Source organism: Mycteria americana, chromosome 9 (assembly GCF_035582795.1).
Source record: "Mycteria americana isolate JAX WOST 10 ecotype Jacksonville Zoo and Gardens chromosome 9, USCA_MyAme_1.0, whole genome shotgun sequence".
NCBI lineage: Eukaryota > Metazoa > Chordata > Aves > Ciconiiformes > Ciconiidae > Mycteria > Mycteria americana.
This window is the reverse complement of record NC_134373.1, coordinates 4,065,892-4,084,144: the sequence shown is the minus strand read 5'-3', so window position 1 is coordinate 4,084,144 and position 18,253 is coordinate 4,065,892. Positions and strand designations below refer to the sequence as shown.

The following is an 18,253-nucleotide window of genomic DNA, read 5'->3' as shown; positions in this document are numbered from 1 at the left end:
TGTGTGCTGGAGTCTGTATGGGTAGCGTTGGCCCTCATTGTCCTGCTGAAACGATTTCATGAATTGGAGACGGATTCAGCAATCCTTTCGAGAAAGGTTTTGGGGTGACTGAAAGTACCCCTTTAGAAAATAAATATGTTTCCAAGAAGGTCTCCCTGGTCTTGTACCGCAGCCCGTACGCACGTATGTCTCTGGAAAAGCACCTTTCTCCTAATGTAGATACGAAGACAGATTAAGAGGTGAGCTAGCTTCACATAAACCTCTTCATGGCTTTCTTAACATATAAGAAATGGCTGCTTAGACTCATCTTCTCGTGTTTGGAATTCACTACCCATATGTATTTCCTCTTACATACATCACCGCTGCTGGATAAGAGTAATGGTTGCTTTTGGATCTAAATGAAAATGTTTCCAAAGAAATAACATTTTCAACACATTTTCTGCTCTTTAAGACAGAGAAAAAGCAAGCAGTTGGAAATGCAAAATATTTTTACTAAAGGAATTGGCAAAATTAAGACCGGTCTGGAAAATTACACCAAAAATACTACTTGAAATCCTGAGTTTTATATTAAACCATGATTTTTACTCAAAAATATTTTAAAAGATTTTCATTTAGAGTTTTATGTTTCTGTTGAAAAGCAGAAAATGTTCATAGGAAATTTCATTGGTTTGTTGTTGATGATCTTCAGAGAAAAGGTATGTTAACCAGCTCTATCCACCACCTTCGCCTATAGCCTGCTGCACTTGGGTGTGAGGTTTCCCATCGCACTGAGCAAGATTGATGTCTTGGGTTGATGACTGGGAGGGGTAACAGTGGCCATTGCCGTTCCTGTCACCGTAGCTCGGACTCACTGACACCTGAACGAACACCGCTCGTGTGTGTTTGGCCTCTGTGTTCCCATCGCCTGTAGGGTACCATGCTGAATCCCCCTCATTTACGGTGGCCGCACTTGCTGATTCCTTCCCATCTGGTTCGCGTCACACGAATCCAAACTGTGAGCATCACTCAGGCTTCCCAGGAGTGCAGACTCAAAGGTGGCTTCACACAGATCCAGGAGCTGCTGGATTTCCCTACCAACCCTGCACCACCGTGACCACTTCCCCCAGTAACCAGACTCCCCCGCTTTGGGGGTTGGTGGCTTTCCGTGTTGCAGTCCCCAACATCCCTGGTGACCAGAAGTGGGCAGCATCTTTCTTCCAAAAATAGGCGGGGTGCCCAGATAACCAGGAAGGCAGCAGCTCCTACTGATGGGAGCAAGGACAAGAGGACAGAAGGAAAATCAGCCACCTGCTGAAGGGGCTCCAGGGCACAGTGTAGATTGGGACCCTCAACTAGAAGCCAGGAGGCTTCCTCCAAGGCTTTGCCAAATTTCTCCGCTCTCTTCACTCATCTGTTGGAGATACAAAGTTCTCTGAAACCTGTTTTAGGCAGGGAAGTATTTCTTACCATCCTCTTAAGAGCAGCCTACGTGCCTTGGGGTTCCTGGTCTCTGGGGCCAGGGAGACGGGGGCTTGTAGCAGAGCTCTGAGCCAGCGGCGGATGAAGGGGAGAGGTGGCACGGTGGCGTGGCTGTTCCTTGGGATCGAGGAGCATATCTGCGTGGGGGCTACTGTAGAGGGGAGCCGAGCCCCTCTTGTGTCCCAGCCTGGCTGTAGGGATGAGGTGCGAGACCCCCAGCTGGCAGGGCTTTCTGCTCCTCCTGCTGCAGCTGGAGCTGACTGGCTAATAGTTGGCCAATGCTTGTAGTTTTGGCTTTATCCTTAGCAAATGAAACAAAATAAGTCACAAAATGATAGAAATAAGTAGGCGCCGAGATAAGTCTCTGTTGTCACAGGGAATCTGATGAGCAAATTTTGTTGCTGCTCTTGGATGTGGCTCCAAGTGGCTCCCTCTTACATTTTGGGAACTTCATGTGAAAGAGTAACAGACATTGCCGTGTCTCTCCCCCCCCGAATCCCTCTGACACATCCTAATGAATGAGGATCGCAACGCTTTAAGCTGTCTGTTCATCTCGAAACCAAGATTTTATCTTTCGGCTCTCCACTGCAGCCAGTCAATTAAAGCTCGCCTTCACAAATGCATGAAGATAACGCAAGCTGACAGACCCACTTAAATGACTGAACCCCCCCTTTTTTTAAAATGTATTTGTTTTTTTCCTTCCATCCGGTAGCTTTTGCTTTCTACCAAAGTGGTGAAGACAGTTAGAGAGCCATGTTTCAGTGTGATGAAAAGATTTTAGCTTAGTCTCAGACCCTGTGGTCATCATTTTGGACTGGCAAACAGGAGAGCTCAAGGGATACAGCTGTTGGGGGGAAAAAAAGTTAATCCCTAGAACAACATGTAGTGCAAATCCTCATTTCAAAAGCTACTCCTTAAAATTTTGGTAAGGAAAATCCTCGTTTTAGGTTAAAACACAGCCCTGCATCATTTGCTGCACTCTGCTAGCAGCATGGCTTGCCTGCTTGTTTAGCTGTTGCTGCCATTAACAGGAGAATAATTTCCTCTCAATACATTCAGATAGATTTTCATGCCTTTCTTAATTATGTCTTGCCAAGGGCAAAAGTGCTGTGAAGCAGTGAGGCTAATGCAAAAATCTGTTGATTCTAACATACCTGACCTGAAGATTCATAAAAAGCCAATATCAATTTCCCTCCCTCTACCATCATTTAAGAGCAGTCTGAACAAGTAGCTTTGGAGATTTATTCCTTATTGTCAAGAGAAATAGAATTGTTATCTTGTGCTTTGCTAAATGCGGTGTAGCTCGTGCAAAGCTGGCTCTGCTCAGCAGGAGATACCACATTACAGGCAGAGCAGGCGGAGTTCACTGGGAGGCTAAAATTTGGGGGTGAGGGAGGGAGAGGACGTTTCCTCCTTCGTGTCCCATCGTCCGATTTGTCAGAGTGGATTTTAAGGGCGATGGCTCCAGGTGCTGCGCAGCATTTCTGTCGCGGAGATGAAAGGTCACTGGATTTCACATTTCCTGGTAGTGACAGACCGCAGAATTATGGCCCCGAGTTGTTATTTCTAGTCATTGTGACTTCTCCAGACAAAAGTGTGTCAGCTATTGTTAACTCTCTCCTCTGTGGGATCTAAAACTTGCCTGTCACTGTTAAAATCAAGCTCGTGGCTGCCACCATCTGTGCTATCCCTCCTGCCCCCAGGTTCTCCTGCAGTTCAGCGAGAACATCCATTTCCACTCTGCTTATGCCGAAGCCTTTCCGAGCAAAAATCCGCCACGAGGTCCCTATCATGTCCAGGGCTCTAGACATGCCTGCGTGGTGTTCCTCATACCTCCCCTGGGTCTTCTCACCTGACCCTGAACTCTTCATTCCCAAACCTCTGCTTGCCCCTCCCCATAAGCCCGTCCACCGCTGTGGGTTGAGCCTCATTATTGGTGGGACGTGTGGTTTTTAGAGCCTTTCCTTATGCATCGCCGTGAGGGTGCTCTTCACATTTCCTTCAACCCTTCGGACGCGGCCTGGCAGGGATGCAGGATGCAGGGATGGGGGCGATCCCCAGCATATCATCACTCGTCTCTTAATCCGGTTTAATCTGTGATCCAGATTAAATGGGTTCCTCTTCTTTGCGAGCTCGGAACTCCTCTCCCCTACTGCTGTGCACAAAGGGAGAAATTCATTGCGTTTCGCCTTGCCCAGTGCTGTTTGTTCAGAGCCAAAACCACCCGCTCCCAACATGCCCTTTCTGGGGGGGTGAGTAGGTGTGCTCCAGCAGGGAGTCCCCGGCTGGCCCCGGAGGTCCTTCCTCCAGCGCCACGCTGAGATGGCCACACGCTGATCTTTGCCCAGTGCTCCAAGGGGGCTCAGCTTCACGCCACTTCTGCATCTGTCCCCTGTTTGCTGCTCTGTGGAAGAAAAACCAGATGCAATTTCAAATTAGCAGCCTTGCAGCTGCTCGGGGCAAAGCTGGAGGTGAATGGAGGCAAGGCAAGGGCAGTGCAGGGTTCCCAGCGACCCATCTTCTCCTGATTTTATGAAGTGCTCCTTCAGAATTGTATCCAAAAATAATCTCGACATTAGCAAAGATTCATCATCATGGGGGATTTTATGGCACAGCTGTGTCAGGGAAATTAATTTAGGAATTCCAATAAATGCCACAATAGAATTGTTAACTTTTCCTCTCGAAAGTGTAAAATTCTTTTCAGAGTATTTCAAAGGTGCCTCCACCCATTTACACATACGTTAACGCAATTGCTAAAATAGACTTTGCCTTGGCACTTTCATTTTCTTGAGGGATGGACAGAATAAGCATTATAAATTTCTGGTTTGGGGTCTGGTTTTCCTTTTAATTTAATTTTTGTTGCCACCAATCTTCAACAAAAGAATTTGTTACCCAACAAGACAGATAAAAGCTAACGTGTCCACAATGAAATACTTCCTGGCAAGTGCGCTTACTCACGTTAGTGTGGGCTTCTGGAGACATTCGTGATGAAATACTGGGCAGCAGGAAGACGTTTTGTAGATAATCTGTCACTGAGTCTTTAATTAAAGTTTTAAATTATCACAGTTGATACAGATTTCAAAGTAAAGAGATCCTGCCCTCCACGCACAAGTAAAAGATCCCTTTGACCTTCAACAGATTTTACCTTGGTAAAATAGCACGTATTCAGGCACAGCTCTTATGGGTATTTATTGTAATATGCTATAAATGTTAATAATTCCATACAAATGTCTTCATCTTTGAGGGCATGAGCACAAAAGCAAGTAAATAATAATTTATTTCCGTGCATATAAATCCACATTTTACCTAAGCTTCTCTCTTAATTTCCTGAGAATGTAAACTTGCTGCTCATTATTTCTCCGTTCGAGTTAATTTGAAATAAGCATTCTGCACCCCAGTCTGTTCCTTCTGTAACACAGCATGTTTTGCCCAGAAACCCCCCGAGGATTTTCCCAGCCCATCGAAGCCGAGGGCAGCCTTTCCTTTAGCAAACAAATATGCGTTACGTGTGTCCCTAAGTGAATTTTGCACGCCGCTGTGTAGAGCAACGCCCTGGGGGCTGACCTTCGAGGCTGCCTTTTCCTAGCAAGTGGTATGTAGAAATGCCTTTTTGCTAAGTGGGAGATTTTTGGAAGTCCCCAAGGGCCAAAGGCGTGTCCCTTCGGAAAACTCGGCTGTGGACAGCGGGGGGAGTTCCTGCCAGGACGTGGGCAGGCAGCCCCCAGGCCAGGCTGTTCCCATCCTGCCCAGCCACACGCCGGGTGAAAGTTGGTTCAGGAACTTCATTTACTTTCAGAAATTAAGCAAGGTTAATACTGGTTACCACGCGGGTGGGTAGGCCTCCCAGGAAAATCTAGATGCCGCAGAAAGAGATGCTGGCGAAGCAGTCAATGACCAGGGCTCTTCCTTCTGAAACAGGGAGACAACCACATCAGTGCCCAGGTATTGTCTTAGGGGGGCAATGCGATCTGTTTATTTTGCAAAACCCTTTGGGATTTTGGTGGACAAAAGGCTCTGTGTAAGTGTAAATTATTTATTGTATTCTGGGTGAAGGTAATGGATTAACAGTGAAAGTTGTTGGCCAATATTGACAAAAAGAACTTTCCCACGTGGTCTCTATTGTTCCAAATTATCAGCTATCTTGAAAAGTGCCGAGATTTTAATATCAAATAATCCAGTGCCTGGATATTAAGTTACCTGTGCTTTATTGCATAAATATAGCTTGTTATTTATCTGCAAGATGTGGATCACTGAATCTCCAGGTCATTGTTTTGGAAAGCATCTGCTTCTAAGATGATCAGTGACAAAAAAATCAATGAAGTGTGGAAAAAAATTACTAAAAGTTTGAGGAAAAAAAGGAAGGTTTTGGGGAGAGGATGTTTTGTCTGCCATTTGATTATATGCAACTGTTGCAGGATAAACATGACACAGAAAATGTGGCAAGAGGACAAGAGAAGACTTCATATTCATTTACTTTATGGAAAACAGTGGTTTGGAGCCATGGGGAAATTCCTTTAGAAAAAACAACTAAATAAAATTCCTCTTCTAATTTATTTCAGGAATTCCTGAAATGGCCAGATTTTAAGATTGCAGTTAAAACCCCTTCAGTCAAAGTCTATGCAATATGCTGATTGATTGTGCAGATGCAAGTTGAATGTGACCAGCCAAGAAGAAGATGTATCCCCCACACCGGACTTTGCTGGACTCCACGATCCTCTTCCTAGGTCTCGGAGACCGAAGCCGGTTAGCGTAGCGTAGCCGCATCGCCCTTCGTTCTTGGTGGATGAAGTATTCATGGCAGCCAGCCAGCTTTTTGGGTACTCGGTTGACCCCACCACCATCACCCTATTCAGATGGCAGGCTGAGGGGTCACGGGAAGGACCTGCTCCTCTTCGGGCAGCGCTTGCCCAGCACGTGGGGGCTGGTGGTTGTTTCACAGCCGACTCCTTAGCGCTGCTGTGCTGATGCCACCCCAAATCAGGAGGAGTCTTCCATTTTTGCAGAACCTGTAGAAGCCGCCTTAACATTGCGATGGCAGAGCCCAGTGCAGCGAGGCTTCGTGGCCAGCTCTGAAAATCAATGGTTTTGGAAGGTTGAATGCAAAAGAAAATTCCTGAGACTACAAAAGATGCGGTTTTGATTGTTTGTCGGCTAATGTTCTTTGTGTTTACCAGCAGGAATGTAAACTGTGGTGCCCTATTAGCTCAATTAAAGGAGTGATTTGATTACCAACAGAGGGAAAAAAGGATTGGTTTAAAACCTGATAGAAGATCAAGACTGAAAACAAAGCGGTATATTTGGGCCAGGCAGTCACCGACCTGACAAAATACTTCAGTACTTGCTTTATTGTTCCTTGAAAAAAGAAGTCATTTCACTGAAATTGATTTTCAGTGGAGCTCGTTCACCTCCATCACTTCGGGCCAAGTGGTTACAGGCACGTAGACGCCGAACTTGCTGATGAGCGTTAGATGCGTAAGCATCTGTCAAGAGCTAGCCCCTCCGTTGCTTTTGGAAATCTCATGCAGTTGGATTATCCAGATACTTAAATGCCCTGCTGACTCAAGACTGTGACCTGCTCCCTGTGGACATAGCTGTTGGAAGAGTCATCTAATAATGGTGAAAAGCTTTGGAAAGGTATATAGAGGTTAAACTTTCCAAAATTAGCCATCCTGGTGCTGGATAGCATCAAGGAGGGCTGAGTTGAATCTGCCACCTCGTGAAGTTTAGAAGAAGGAGAGACTAAAAGAGGCGAGGGAGAGGAAAAGCCTTTAGAGAACAAAAAAGACATGAACTGAACAGCGCTTAATGTGATTAACTCTATCACACAGCTCAGTGCTCACACAAAGCGGTAGCTGCTGGACTGTGTAGCGTCAGCGTGACAGGGATGCTGCTGGGAGAAGCTCAGTTCAAAGCGTGCTGCGGTAGGGCGCCAGCGGGACAGCAGCCCCTTTCGACCCGACGTGTTCATCTGCATGCTTACAGGTCAGCTAATGCTTCCCGAGCGTTTGTGCTCTCTTGCTTTGGAAGAACCGCAGGAAGCAAGAAAAGGATAATTCACGTATTAAACAAGGCAGGAGAAGGCTCTGCCAGACAGCCGAAGGCCAGGCAGGAGCTGAAAGCCGCTATGCTGAATTTGTACCCCGGGTCCTAACCATGTAGCCCTGCTTCCACCCCAGCAGCGTTCAAAATTAATGTCTAGAGGCACCCTAAAGAGAAGGGTCAGGGAGGATTGTGAGAAGTCATTTGCTGGATGGGACTTGCTCCAAAGCCCTCATTAAGCAGACACAGCTCGCAGAGATGTGGGAAACACGTTACATGGTCTGCATTGCTCTTTAAACTCAGAAATATTTATGAAGAAGCATCTGCTCACCGGTGATTGTTTGCCCTTGGGAAAATGTTGCTGAAATTTGTGTGCACAAGCCCATGGCAGTGGTAGTTCAAGATCCACTATCATCATGATAGTATATTGTATAAGAGGGGGTGGGTTTGGGTTTTTTGGGGGGAAAAAGTTCCTAGATTCAGGTTGGGAAACGAGGTTCTTTTGGCAGAACACAAGCAGCCCGGGCAGTACTGAAATTAAAGCAGGGGTGGTCTTGCTGTTCCCCACCTGATCAGATTCTTGGTGTAACTGAAAAGACCAAAAGTGACATTATTATCCAATTACATTGCTGTAAACTGTTTTGCTGCAAGAGAAGCCTAAAGCCAAATCCTGAGTCTGTGTCACTTGGTGTAACGCCGGCAGCGTTGTTGTACTCTCATTTACTCCAGCTGAGGATCTGTCCTGCAAGAGCTTATATCTCTGGGTGACTCACAGGCAAATTGCAGGAGGCTGGGGTGTTTTGCATGGCCGGGCTTTCTAAAAGGATTAGAGATGGGTTTGCTTTTGCTGCTCTGGAAGGTTGGGATTATTCAGCATATCTGTATGAGAAGAGTGGCAGACACTGTCTTCATGTATTTCTAATTTAATGAATGTTTAATGCTTCTTTTATTGGAGCCTACATATATGTAGAGTAGAGGACTTTAACAAGGGGTTGACTTATGTCAAATAATTGGTGTCTGAACTGCTCCTTTTACATGAAATGCAGACTTTACAGAGCAAAGAGACTGTAATGAAAATATGAATTAAAGATTAGAGCTAAGCAAGTCTGAGAAAACTTAAAATTAAAAAAGGCACTTAGAAGTTTTCTCCTCCCACTTCCTTTCCTTCCCTCCGCCTTTTCTACGTCTCCATCCTCTCTGCTTCTTTGGTAGGGTCCTGCATTTCACTTACAGCCTTCTCTCTCTTCTACACCTACGCACCTCTGCGAAGGAGATCAGTGCAGTAATCTCATTCTGGGTATTACTGTACGTTTGCACATCATCCTAGCCTGTTACGCTTGCCAACTCACCGATCAGTTCGGCTGAAGAGACTAAAAAGTATTTTTAAGGTGTGTTTTTCTTTATCTCTATCCCTGATTTGCTGATGGAGTGCATCTCCTGGGCAGAATGAAAATAAGTGCAAGTTTTGTGGAACCGTTTGCCAGAGGGACCCAAAATTTGTTACAGCACGTCCGGGTGAGGGTGAAAGAGCGTTATTTATACGTGGCGGCGATACTGCCGTGTGACAGTGGTTGAGCTGTGCTGCCTGGAGAAGGTTCCTGTAGGACAGGCTCGAGGCTGGTGCATTGCCAAGACTGCCATCAGATATTGCCAGCTCCTGTTGTCCAGAGATGCTCTTCCGCCCATAAACATCAGCCTCCATTTCCTTCCACCCCCTTGGCCCACCTCTCTCTCTGTCGGTTAGCTGTCTTCGTGCTCTGACTTTCCATGGTGCTTTCAGCTCTCAGTCTAAGAGCTCAGCGCCAGGGCATCGCTCCTGCAGCATGAGGCTTTTCTCGCCTCAATTCCTGCAGCACAGCCTGCAAAGAGCTGGGCTGGTTGGGGGTAATCTCTTGCTTTCTGTGTTTGTGTTTAGAAAACCCTTCTGCAATGTTGATCTGGATTCATACCTAAGACTGAAGAGCTTAGGTGTGGTCATCAGCAAATAAAAGCCCGGTGGAAAAGAGGAGAGGATGTTGCTTTCTTTGCTTTGGCTGGTTGGGTTGGTGTGGTTCGGTTCCTCGCACCTCCGGCCATATTGGTACAGCTAAATAAAGGAGGGCTGGGCAGAGCACCCGCCCACGGGACCCTGATTGTCAGCACTTTGTAATGGGTGGCACACCTAAGTCGCAGCAGTCAGCCAGTGCTGTTTTAGCAAGCTTTGCGTGCTCCACTGCCCAGCCGTGTCTTCACCCCGACGCTGAGGCACGTACGGCACCCTTGATGCTAAGGGACTGTCACCCTGCTGGGCTGCAGGGCTGCCCCCCTGCTAGCTCAAGCAGTCCAAAGAAATGCACACAAAATAATTACATCTCAGGGTGAAGAGGGCACCTCCTGGGGTCTGGAGGAGGTCCAAGGAGAAGCGCTGGGTGGCGTGGATGTGGCCGGTCTTTGCCACGTGGCATTAGAGCCAGAGGACAGTCTCATGCCCTGTTTTATTTAGCAGTATGGGTGCGCTCTCTGGGTCCCTCCACAAGAAAAGCTGCCACTGCACTCTTACTCCTTATCATTTTTGTCTCCAGAAGCACTAAGCCACCAGGAGACTTCATGTGTAGAGACTCGAGGTGCGGAGCTCACACCCGAAATAGGGACTGGGGAGAAGAGGGGGCAGGGAGGAGGGCAGCGATGTGCCCAGGTGATACAGTAGGTCATGAGCAAAGACAGTAACGGCCCCAGGTCCTCCTAACTTCTGTGTCCTGAGGACATGCTGCTTTTCTGCTGGACTGAAGGAACCCGTCCGCTGGGCTGTGGGTATGTACTAGGTGGGTCTCACTGCAAAAGGCGGTCACTCTTAGCAGCCCTGCGTAGGCATGCCTGTATTCCTTATCATTTCTTTTTGTACGCAAGTTCTTGAAACTTAAAACCGTAAAAATCAGAATTTGCTTATAGTAGAAACTCAAAAAATCAGGCTAAAACCCCTTCAAAACAGCATGGAAAACACCACAGACTGTCAGTCCCATCTAAGAGAGTTCCAGTGAAATCTACCCTGTCCGCGATGCGCTCGGGATGTGTGTGATCTAATCATATATATTTAACCTTATTCTTGCACAAAAGGTGTCAACTGCAACTTAGATTTCATCCCCTAGGAAGGTGGAAATTTAATCAAAGCTCCCCTTAGGTATCCCAGAGCTCCTACATCCTTGTCACACGTATTCTACACCATGTGCACAATATTGTATTTCTTGTGCGTGGAGGCTCCCCGGGTTTATTCTTTCCAGGTAAACTCTAGGACGTAGGTATTCCACTTGTACCTGTTTCTGAAATCATAATTGCCACGAGGAATTCAGTGAAGTAGTTGTGAGAAAAAAAATCTACATATGGACCAGTCCCACAAGTGATGTAAACTGGTATAACTCATTTTACATAAAGGAAGCTGTAGTTTTGTCCCAGTTAAAATGTTTTGTGCCAGGAGTTTGGTGGTGGTAGGGAAGCTCATGTTTGTTAGAATAAATGGAGGAGAAGCTGATGTACCAAAAAGAAAAGTACTGATGTCCTGCACAGGGATTTATTGAGAGAAATGGGTCTGTGTGAAGATGAGCACACAAAGTTCTCCCCGATCTTTCAAAGCTCAGACTTTATTCACTGCAGCCGGTTGAGCGTATTTGAAGAAGATGGGAATATGTTGGTCAGAAAATGCTGACTCACTGAAACGTCCCTGGGAAAAAGGCCAATTATAGCAAACTCGCTGTTTGTACGTTAAAAAAGGTCGGGAAAAAACCTTGAAATGATCAGATGCCCCGTTTTAATGCTTTCAAAATGAACTGACTCAAATCTGGGAGAGTGGAGGGGGGTGACATGGTTTTGGATGTAGACCTTTATTTTATAATTTGGAACATTTCACATAGGGAGGATGGAAATGAAGGGGCTTTTTGCCCGATGAATTATTTCAGGCAACCTGCTCTGATTTTATTACACCCAAAAAGTGCGTGCGACTTTGACTTTTCCTCCCCTTTTGAGTGGGAGAGGAGTAGCAGAGATAGTTCCGACTGCGATGGGGAAACCTCCTTGCCGCTCGGCTCTCACCCTCGCCTGGGTAAGTAGTCAGGTCCAGGATGGGATTAAGATACTCCTCTGGGGTTAGATGCCTTTGGGCCACCACCTTCCACGCCTGGCTGGAGAGGGCTGCCGGCAGCCAGCGCTTCTCAGGAAACCCTCGCACCTTGCAGGATCAGGCCCGCGGGCTTTGCTGTTTGCCAAATAGCACCTTGAATTGCACTTTCTCATCTGATTGACATGCATGGGAAATGTCAGGAGGCGTGGGTGGAAGAGCCCTCATTCAATATTGCTTCAGTTCTCCTGAGTCTCATTAGCTCAGGTCCGTGCAATTTGCTTGGTTTCTGTCTTGTGAACCGAAGTACCAGCGTGCTTTCATGCCGTCCCCTCTCAGCTCTCACCACATACAGAAACGGCTGCAAAAACAGGGGAGTAAATAATCCCCCCATCAGCTCCTCGGCCGGCGCCTGAGCAGAGGCTGGGGAACGCGCTGCAGCCGACGTGCAGCGTTTGGGTGCCGAGCCGGCTCAGTTTGCACGTCAAAGGCTCTGATCTCATGAGGGCCGAGCCAATGTTGGGTGTTCCTTCCAGAAAAGCCTCGTTCTCTGATCTCTGACTCATTGCAGCCACCGCTGACATCCGAGGGACTCCTTCTGCATGAGGATTATTCATCCGAACCGGGTCCGCAGCAGCATCCGATGCGTCATGCCTTATCTCCCAGCAAGCAGAAGCCGGCAGTCGTGCGGGTGGTGTGGGCACCGACCCCTTCCCGACGGCACGGCAGCCGCAGACCTGCCCGCTGGGTTACGGACCAGGGCAGCGGCTGCCAGCTATTAATGAATGCATTTAGCTTGCTTTTGTTTGACGTGCCGCGGTTGATGCGCATGAGGCTCTGGTGCCCTCGCCGTGCTACGGGGAAAGCGGCGAGAGAGAAGTTTTGGTTACTTTTCAGGCTGTGTCGAACAAAAAAGAAATGTATTGCAGGAAATGCCAAATGGTAATTATTAAGGACTTGGAAAACTGTGATTAAAAATGGAAACCTGTCCACAATAGTAACAATTGGATATATTTGTGACGTTTTGCACAGACGGCATGGTTTTTCTCGGCTACATTCGTGCCCCCCTAGAGAGCAAATACACTGTGGTCCAGTTCCTAAGGCTCGTGTAAACTGGCCTGGCTGCCTTGCTCCAAGGGAAACACCCGTGCTTTTTCAGCAGCAGAGGATTTGCCCCCCTCTCTCATTTGTCCTAACAGCTCGATAACGAAGTTGTTACACACAAAAAAAATAGCCAGGGCCAGTTCCTGCACCCATGTAAGCCGGCCTCGTGCCCTGCAGTGGGGGATGCTGCTCTGTCGGCCCTGCGAGGCGGTCCTGCCCCTTGGGACCAGCGGCGAGGTTACAGCCAGCCGTCCTCCCGGGGTGCCTTTATCTGGGAAGGGAGCTGGCATGTCTGGCTAGGAGGGGCTGCGCACCCTCCCCACGTTGCTGCTCTGCCTCCTTTGGTTTGCTGCCATTTTTTGCCAAAAAGATCTTGCCAAAATCTGAGCAAGGGACTGAGAAACACAGAGGGGCTGTGCTTGGTTCAGCTGCCCCGGTGCTCGGTGTGAACCTCCCAGAGCCCCTGCTTGAACAGTTTCACTTGTACTTGAAGGACTTCCCTGCCCAAACGGTTGCTTGGGTTTCCCAGGTGGGCCAACCGGTGAAATAAAGCTGATTACTTTTCATTACAGATTTAGCCTAATTTATATCTATGGATCTAAAGGCTCAAGGAGCAGTGATGGAAGGGGAATGGCCTCGAAGGAAGGGATTATAAGCCCCCAGCAACAAAACCAAGACTTCTCTTGCTCCTGTGTTGCGTGCAGTAGTGGGTTTTGCAGTTGGCATTGCCCCTGCTCCCCTGCTTGTTTTCTCCGTCTCAGGAAGGCACTGCCTGCGCTCTCCCTCCTTGGGTTCACGTGTGATCAAGCAAGAAGCTCCTCTCCTAACTGCGAGTTAAACAAAAAGTGCCGCGGCTATCCCGTAGCCAGAGACGAGATTAGAGGAGACCGCTGGCTAATTGGGAGTGGTGGCAGTGACCACGCTTGGCAGGTTCAGGTGGATGCTGATAGGTACCATCAGACTGGCCGGGACAGCCAGCGCCCGGCGAACAGGCTGGGATCCTCCAGCCCCGTGGATGCACCGGGGTTTCAGAGCGGTGTGCGAAAGCTTTTCCTCGTTGGAATAGGATTTGCCGGATGTGAAGGCGATGCTCAAGGTGCATCAAGGAAATCGGTGCATTTTGTCCTCCCGACCGAGGACTGGGCTTTCTAGGCACGGCTTGCTCTGGTACTTGAAACGTTGGCACAGGGAAGTCTGCAGTAAACCAGGTATTGCGTGTGCTGGTTGAACATAGACTCCTAGGTGGGGCCAGCCCAATGGTTCTCCATCGCTGTATGCAGTAATAGGCAGGTCACTGCCGTGGGGGTCAGCAAAGGGGCTACATATCATTGGCTTTCTGTTTTCCACTAAGCTGTTGAGGAAAAAAAAAAAAATTAAATAAGATCTCCCCACATAAGCTCATTATGTCCAAAACTTTCCCAACTGGTGAGGTCAAAGCGGCAGTGAGTCTGGCGGTGCTTGCAGGCATGGCACCTTTTAATGAGGAGCTATTGCTGTCTTTGTGGGGTCTGCTACACCCCTGCCTTTCAGCGATACCCCACTGCCGTCACGCTGGGAGGAGGTGACCTCTTGGCGAGGGACCGGCAGTGAGTCTCTGACCCCTTGCCTATGGGAGGGAGCCTTTCTGGCAGCATCGGGAGGGGAATCCTGACAAACCATGTCCCTGGGCGGCATTGATAACACGTCTGATACGCTGTAGCGTCTAGTTGTGCATTCCACCCCGTGGTTGCCGAGTTTCTACAGTTCTCAGCTGAAATCAGCTGCCTCCGTCGAAGATTTTGGCTGTGCACCCAGGAGGGGATCTCCAGGGCAGAACAACATCCCACACTTGGACATGGCAGCCACCAAGTCGTGGTTGATACTTTGACTCCTTAACGCAGCCGGGCAGCCCGTGCGTTACGGGTGACATTTTCCTCCTTTTTGTTGCTCCAGATCAAACCGAGCTGGTGTGAAGCCCATTTATTTGTCCCCCTCGTGTCATCCTGCCCCTAAGGTTTCACAGGACCCGTCCTGATTTTTCTCCCAAAATTTTCCAGCTGAGAAATACCTTCAATAAAGACGGCGGAGTTTATTCGCTGGGTTTGGCACTCACTTCATGGCCCAGGGAAGAAGGATACCAAATAAGAGTTGGGGGCGATAAATAGATGCTGTTTGCTCTCGAAAGCATCCGCTGGAGGTTTACCCAGCCCTGGCCTCTGCTCTCTGTAAGTATTTAGTCTCGCTGGCTGATGGCTCGCTTGCGATAGGGTGCTTAACGGCCCGGTTCTGTAGCATATGTGCTCGGCGCATGATAACCTGCCGTGCGTTAGGGAGTTGGGCCGGGCTGCCCAGCGGCAAAAGTCAGCTCCCCGCCAAGCGGGACTGGCCACTAGCAACGAAAAGCCCCTGGCCTCGTTTTATCACTCGGCACCGTGACCGGCGGCTTTTAATGAAGGCAGAAGGAAATGGGTTTTGGAGGGCGCAGGAGGGGCAGGGATGCTGGGAGGAATTGGCCGTGGTATAAATAAGATGCCAGAGGGAGGAGGAAGGGAGGGCGTGCGCAGCGAGGGTGCCTGGCGTGACAGCACAGATGATTGGCTTTATTTAGACGCCGGCGCTCCTCCTTTCCCCCCACTTTTTTCCAGGAAGTACAAAAAGAGCCAAAAATAAACCTCCCTGGGCCTACTGCAGGATCTCAGCTGCAGCAGGGAGGGGATCTGTCCGGGAAACGCTGGGGCGATGCTGCCTTCAAAACAAACATTGCCCTGGCTTTCTTCTGAGATTAAAACCCTTTCTGGGACAGTGACTGGTTATTATAGCCCTCTGGATGCTGACTTTCTCACTGCGATCGCTGCGGAGGAATAAAGAGGGGAAAATAAAAACAAAAAAGGAAGGGGAAGGAATGCGAAGCCAAACTAATAGAGTAACTTCTGGCGCTGGCAAGTTTTCATCTTCCAAGGTCAGCCCTGATTTCATTTGGAGAGTGCTTTGCTCTTTTTAGCAGTTTTGGCTATTGCAGCCGTATGTACAAAGGACCATCTGGAAATCTGTTCCCAACTTTAGCAAGCGTTAACATCGAGTTGCCCTGAGCCCGTGTTTGCTCGCTGGCTGCAGCAGCTCCGCGTTGAGCTTGCTTGGGCTTCCGTTCGTATCCCCGACGAGGCAGGGACTGTGTACAGCCCCCTGCGGAGAAGTAAACCAGGCAGGGTGTGCACAAAGCCTTCGAGCTTCCCCAGGAATTTCTAACCCTCCTTTAGTTGTGGGGTTTGGGGCTGGTGTGGATTTTGGGGTGCTTTTGTTTTTCCCCCATCTTTTTTTCCTGCGGGTAGTTGTTGAGCTCAGCTTTTGTTATATGCATTCGAGAGTACAAGAGCGTGTTTCATTTTCCAGATTAGAAAATGCTCAGAGGTATAATCAGGTCCTTCCACAGTATTTAATTATCCATAATTAAAGGCATCTACACAAAGCACCGGATTTTCAAAGACTATTCTTGTGCTACATTGCTAATGAATTAAGTAATTAATTGGCATTGAAAAAATACAATAGGAAACATCAATCTTTTAAAGTAAAGCATTTTTTAGGCGTTTTATAAAATCATTAACTTGTATCAGGTCAGTAGCTGTTCTAATGTCTAAATCCCCCTTCTGGCTTTAAAAAAATTTCTAAAGGACAAAATGAACGCAGGAAAAACAAGACACTCTTGCTAAAGAGTGTGAAAACACTCAGAAATGGGGACTTTCATTTGGAAGTCGTTGTCCATCACTTTGCCGCTCTGTCCCGCAGTTCCTTTCCCTGAATTAATTTCCATCATATTTGAGAACGCGGTTTGCAGCCTGAAACCTGTCATGCTCCTCCAGGTTTTGTTAAAAATAGTTGTCTGCTGAAGGGGAGAGAGTGACCCGAGTGCTTCCTTCACCTGGGGCAACTGGGCTGCTGCACGGGATGGCCTGGGCTCTCCCCATCACGCAGCTGAGTGCTGCGCCCTGGACTGCAAACATGAGGGAAAAGAGGCGACAACCGGTTGAATTCCCCCAGTAAACCCACGACCACACATTACTGGGATGAATCCGTTGGGTTTTTCGGGCGCTGTCTGTCCGCGGGAGGTGGAACGGGTGGGGGTCCCTGAAGCTGTCCTGCCCTCCCCACCTCTACCTGGGCCAGGAGCACCATCACCCCGCGTCTTTGCGCCGCTACAAAAGCCCCCGTAACCAACCACCAAAGCTTGTAGACCTTCCGACAAGAGATGAAAATTTAAGGGCTGCACATCAGGTCAGCGCAGTGCTTAGTGCTTCTGCCGCGGGTTTAGTTTTAATAACCCACGGCCCCTCGAGCAGGGCACTGCCTCTGTGTCTCAGTCCCCCTGTGCACATCCCTGCCCCATGGGGATGCCGCGATGATGACGGGCTCTTGGTTGTGAGCCATTCGGGCACAGCGGTGCCACCGAGACCAGAGAGCGAGTAATAGTTTTATCCAGTAATTAAGTAATAAAAACAGACCGGCAGGATGAGGGGTAACGAAGCATTCTGAAAATTTGGGGGGAAGGGCTGCAGAACCATATATATGCACCATAAAGCCTTTCATCATTCCTAGCTGCTACCTTACAGTGCAAAATAACTATCCTGTCCTGGCACATCAGCATAATATCACATGGCATCTGCTCGAGTATAAAAGCCCGCATAGATTGTGGTAATGCATTTTGTAGTGGCACCCAGAATTATTAGCAAAGGAAAGGACGATCCTTTTCCATTTGATGATTTCGTTAAATGTAACTATTCACATGCAAAACCAGCACCACTCATTTTATTTTTATTAGCAACCTGACTCTTTGCACGCACCATCAGAACGCATTGTGCAAATGCCATGGATACCATTAAATTCAGGTAGCGTAATGGGCCCTCAGAAGAGCAAAATTTGGGGACAAAACATGGATTAAAGCTGCTTCGGCAGCTGTTGAAGAAATCCCAGCAGAAGGTTGTGGAGCCTGTTTATTCCAGAAGCACCAGCCTCTGCGTGTCTGGATCTGTCCATCAGACCAAGGTGTGCCCGTCCTTGCAGTGGTTTGCTCTCCCCGTGTGTGCCATCGCGGTCCATCCATCCTGCCCCTTCCTCCGCCTCCTGTTCCATCAGGAGCTGCAGATTTTGGCACAGCAGCGCCGTCTCTTGTCACTCTAACAGCAAGCTTATCGGTCGCTTGGGGTGAGGTCGGAGGGGAGCTGTTCTCTCGCGTTTCTTTTTCCATGTCCCAGGCAGGTAATTAAATTCCCGAATAAGTTTCTGCCATTGCGGTTATTCCCTTTCTCCGGCTGATCAACCATTTGTACAGCTTGGCATAGAAGTGGGAGCCCTGCCACGGCAGCCTGACCTGAAGGTTGGGGTGCGATTACATTTAACAAACTTAGAAGGATGAAAAAAAGGCAAACCCAAAGGCCGATGCCGCTTGGCTCTGTTAAGCACCCTCCAGAAGAGTCCGTCCTTCGACTGGACAGGACCTTTGGTGACTGACTTTGACGTCTAGCGTGTATACACGCACACGTTCAGTAAATTCACCTTTCACTTGGCTCTTGCCTGCCCGTGGCCGGTCATTTC

The 18,253-nt window shown here is 48.5% G+C and overlaps 1 protein-coding gene across 3 annotated transcripts in view; it reads left to right on the top strand.

Annotated features, from left to right (window-relative positions):
- Positions 1 to 18,253, top strand: part of VWC2L (von Willebrand factor C domain containing 2 like) — a 55,555-nt gene that overhangs the window by 22,667 nt on the left and 14,635 nt on the right. Inside the window, exon 4 of one of the 3 annotated variants that reach the window (XM_075512050.1) lies at positions 6,018 to 7,923. The exons of the other annotated variants lie outside the window; for them this stretch is intronic. Coding sequence (XP_075368165.1) covers positions 6,018 to 6,043 — 26 coding nt within the window. The 3' untranslated portion in view covers positions 6,044 to 7,923. Of the gene's footprint in view, positions 1 to 6,017; positions 7,924 to 18,253 lie in introns of those variants that run through there. 3 annotated transcript variants of the gene reach the window in all.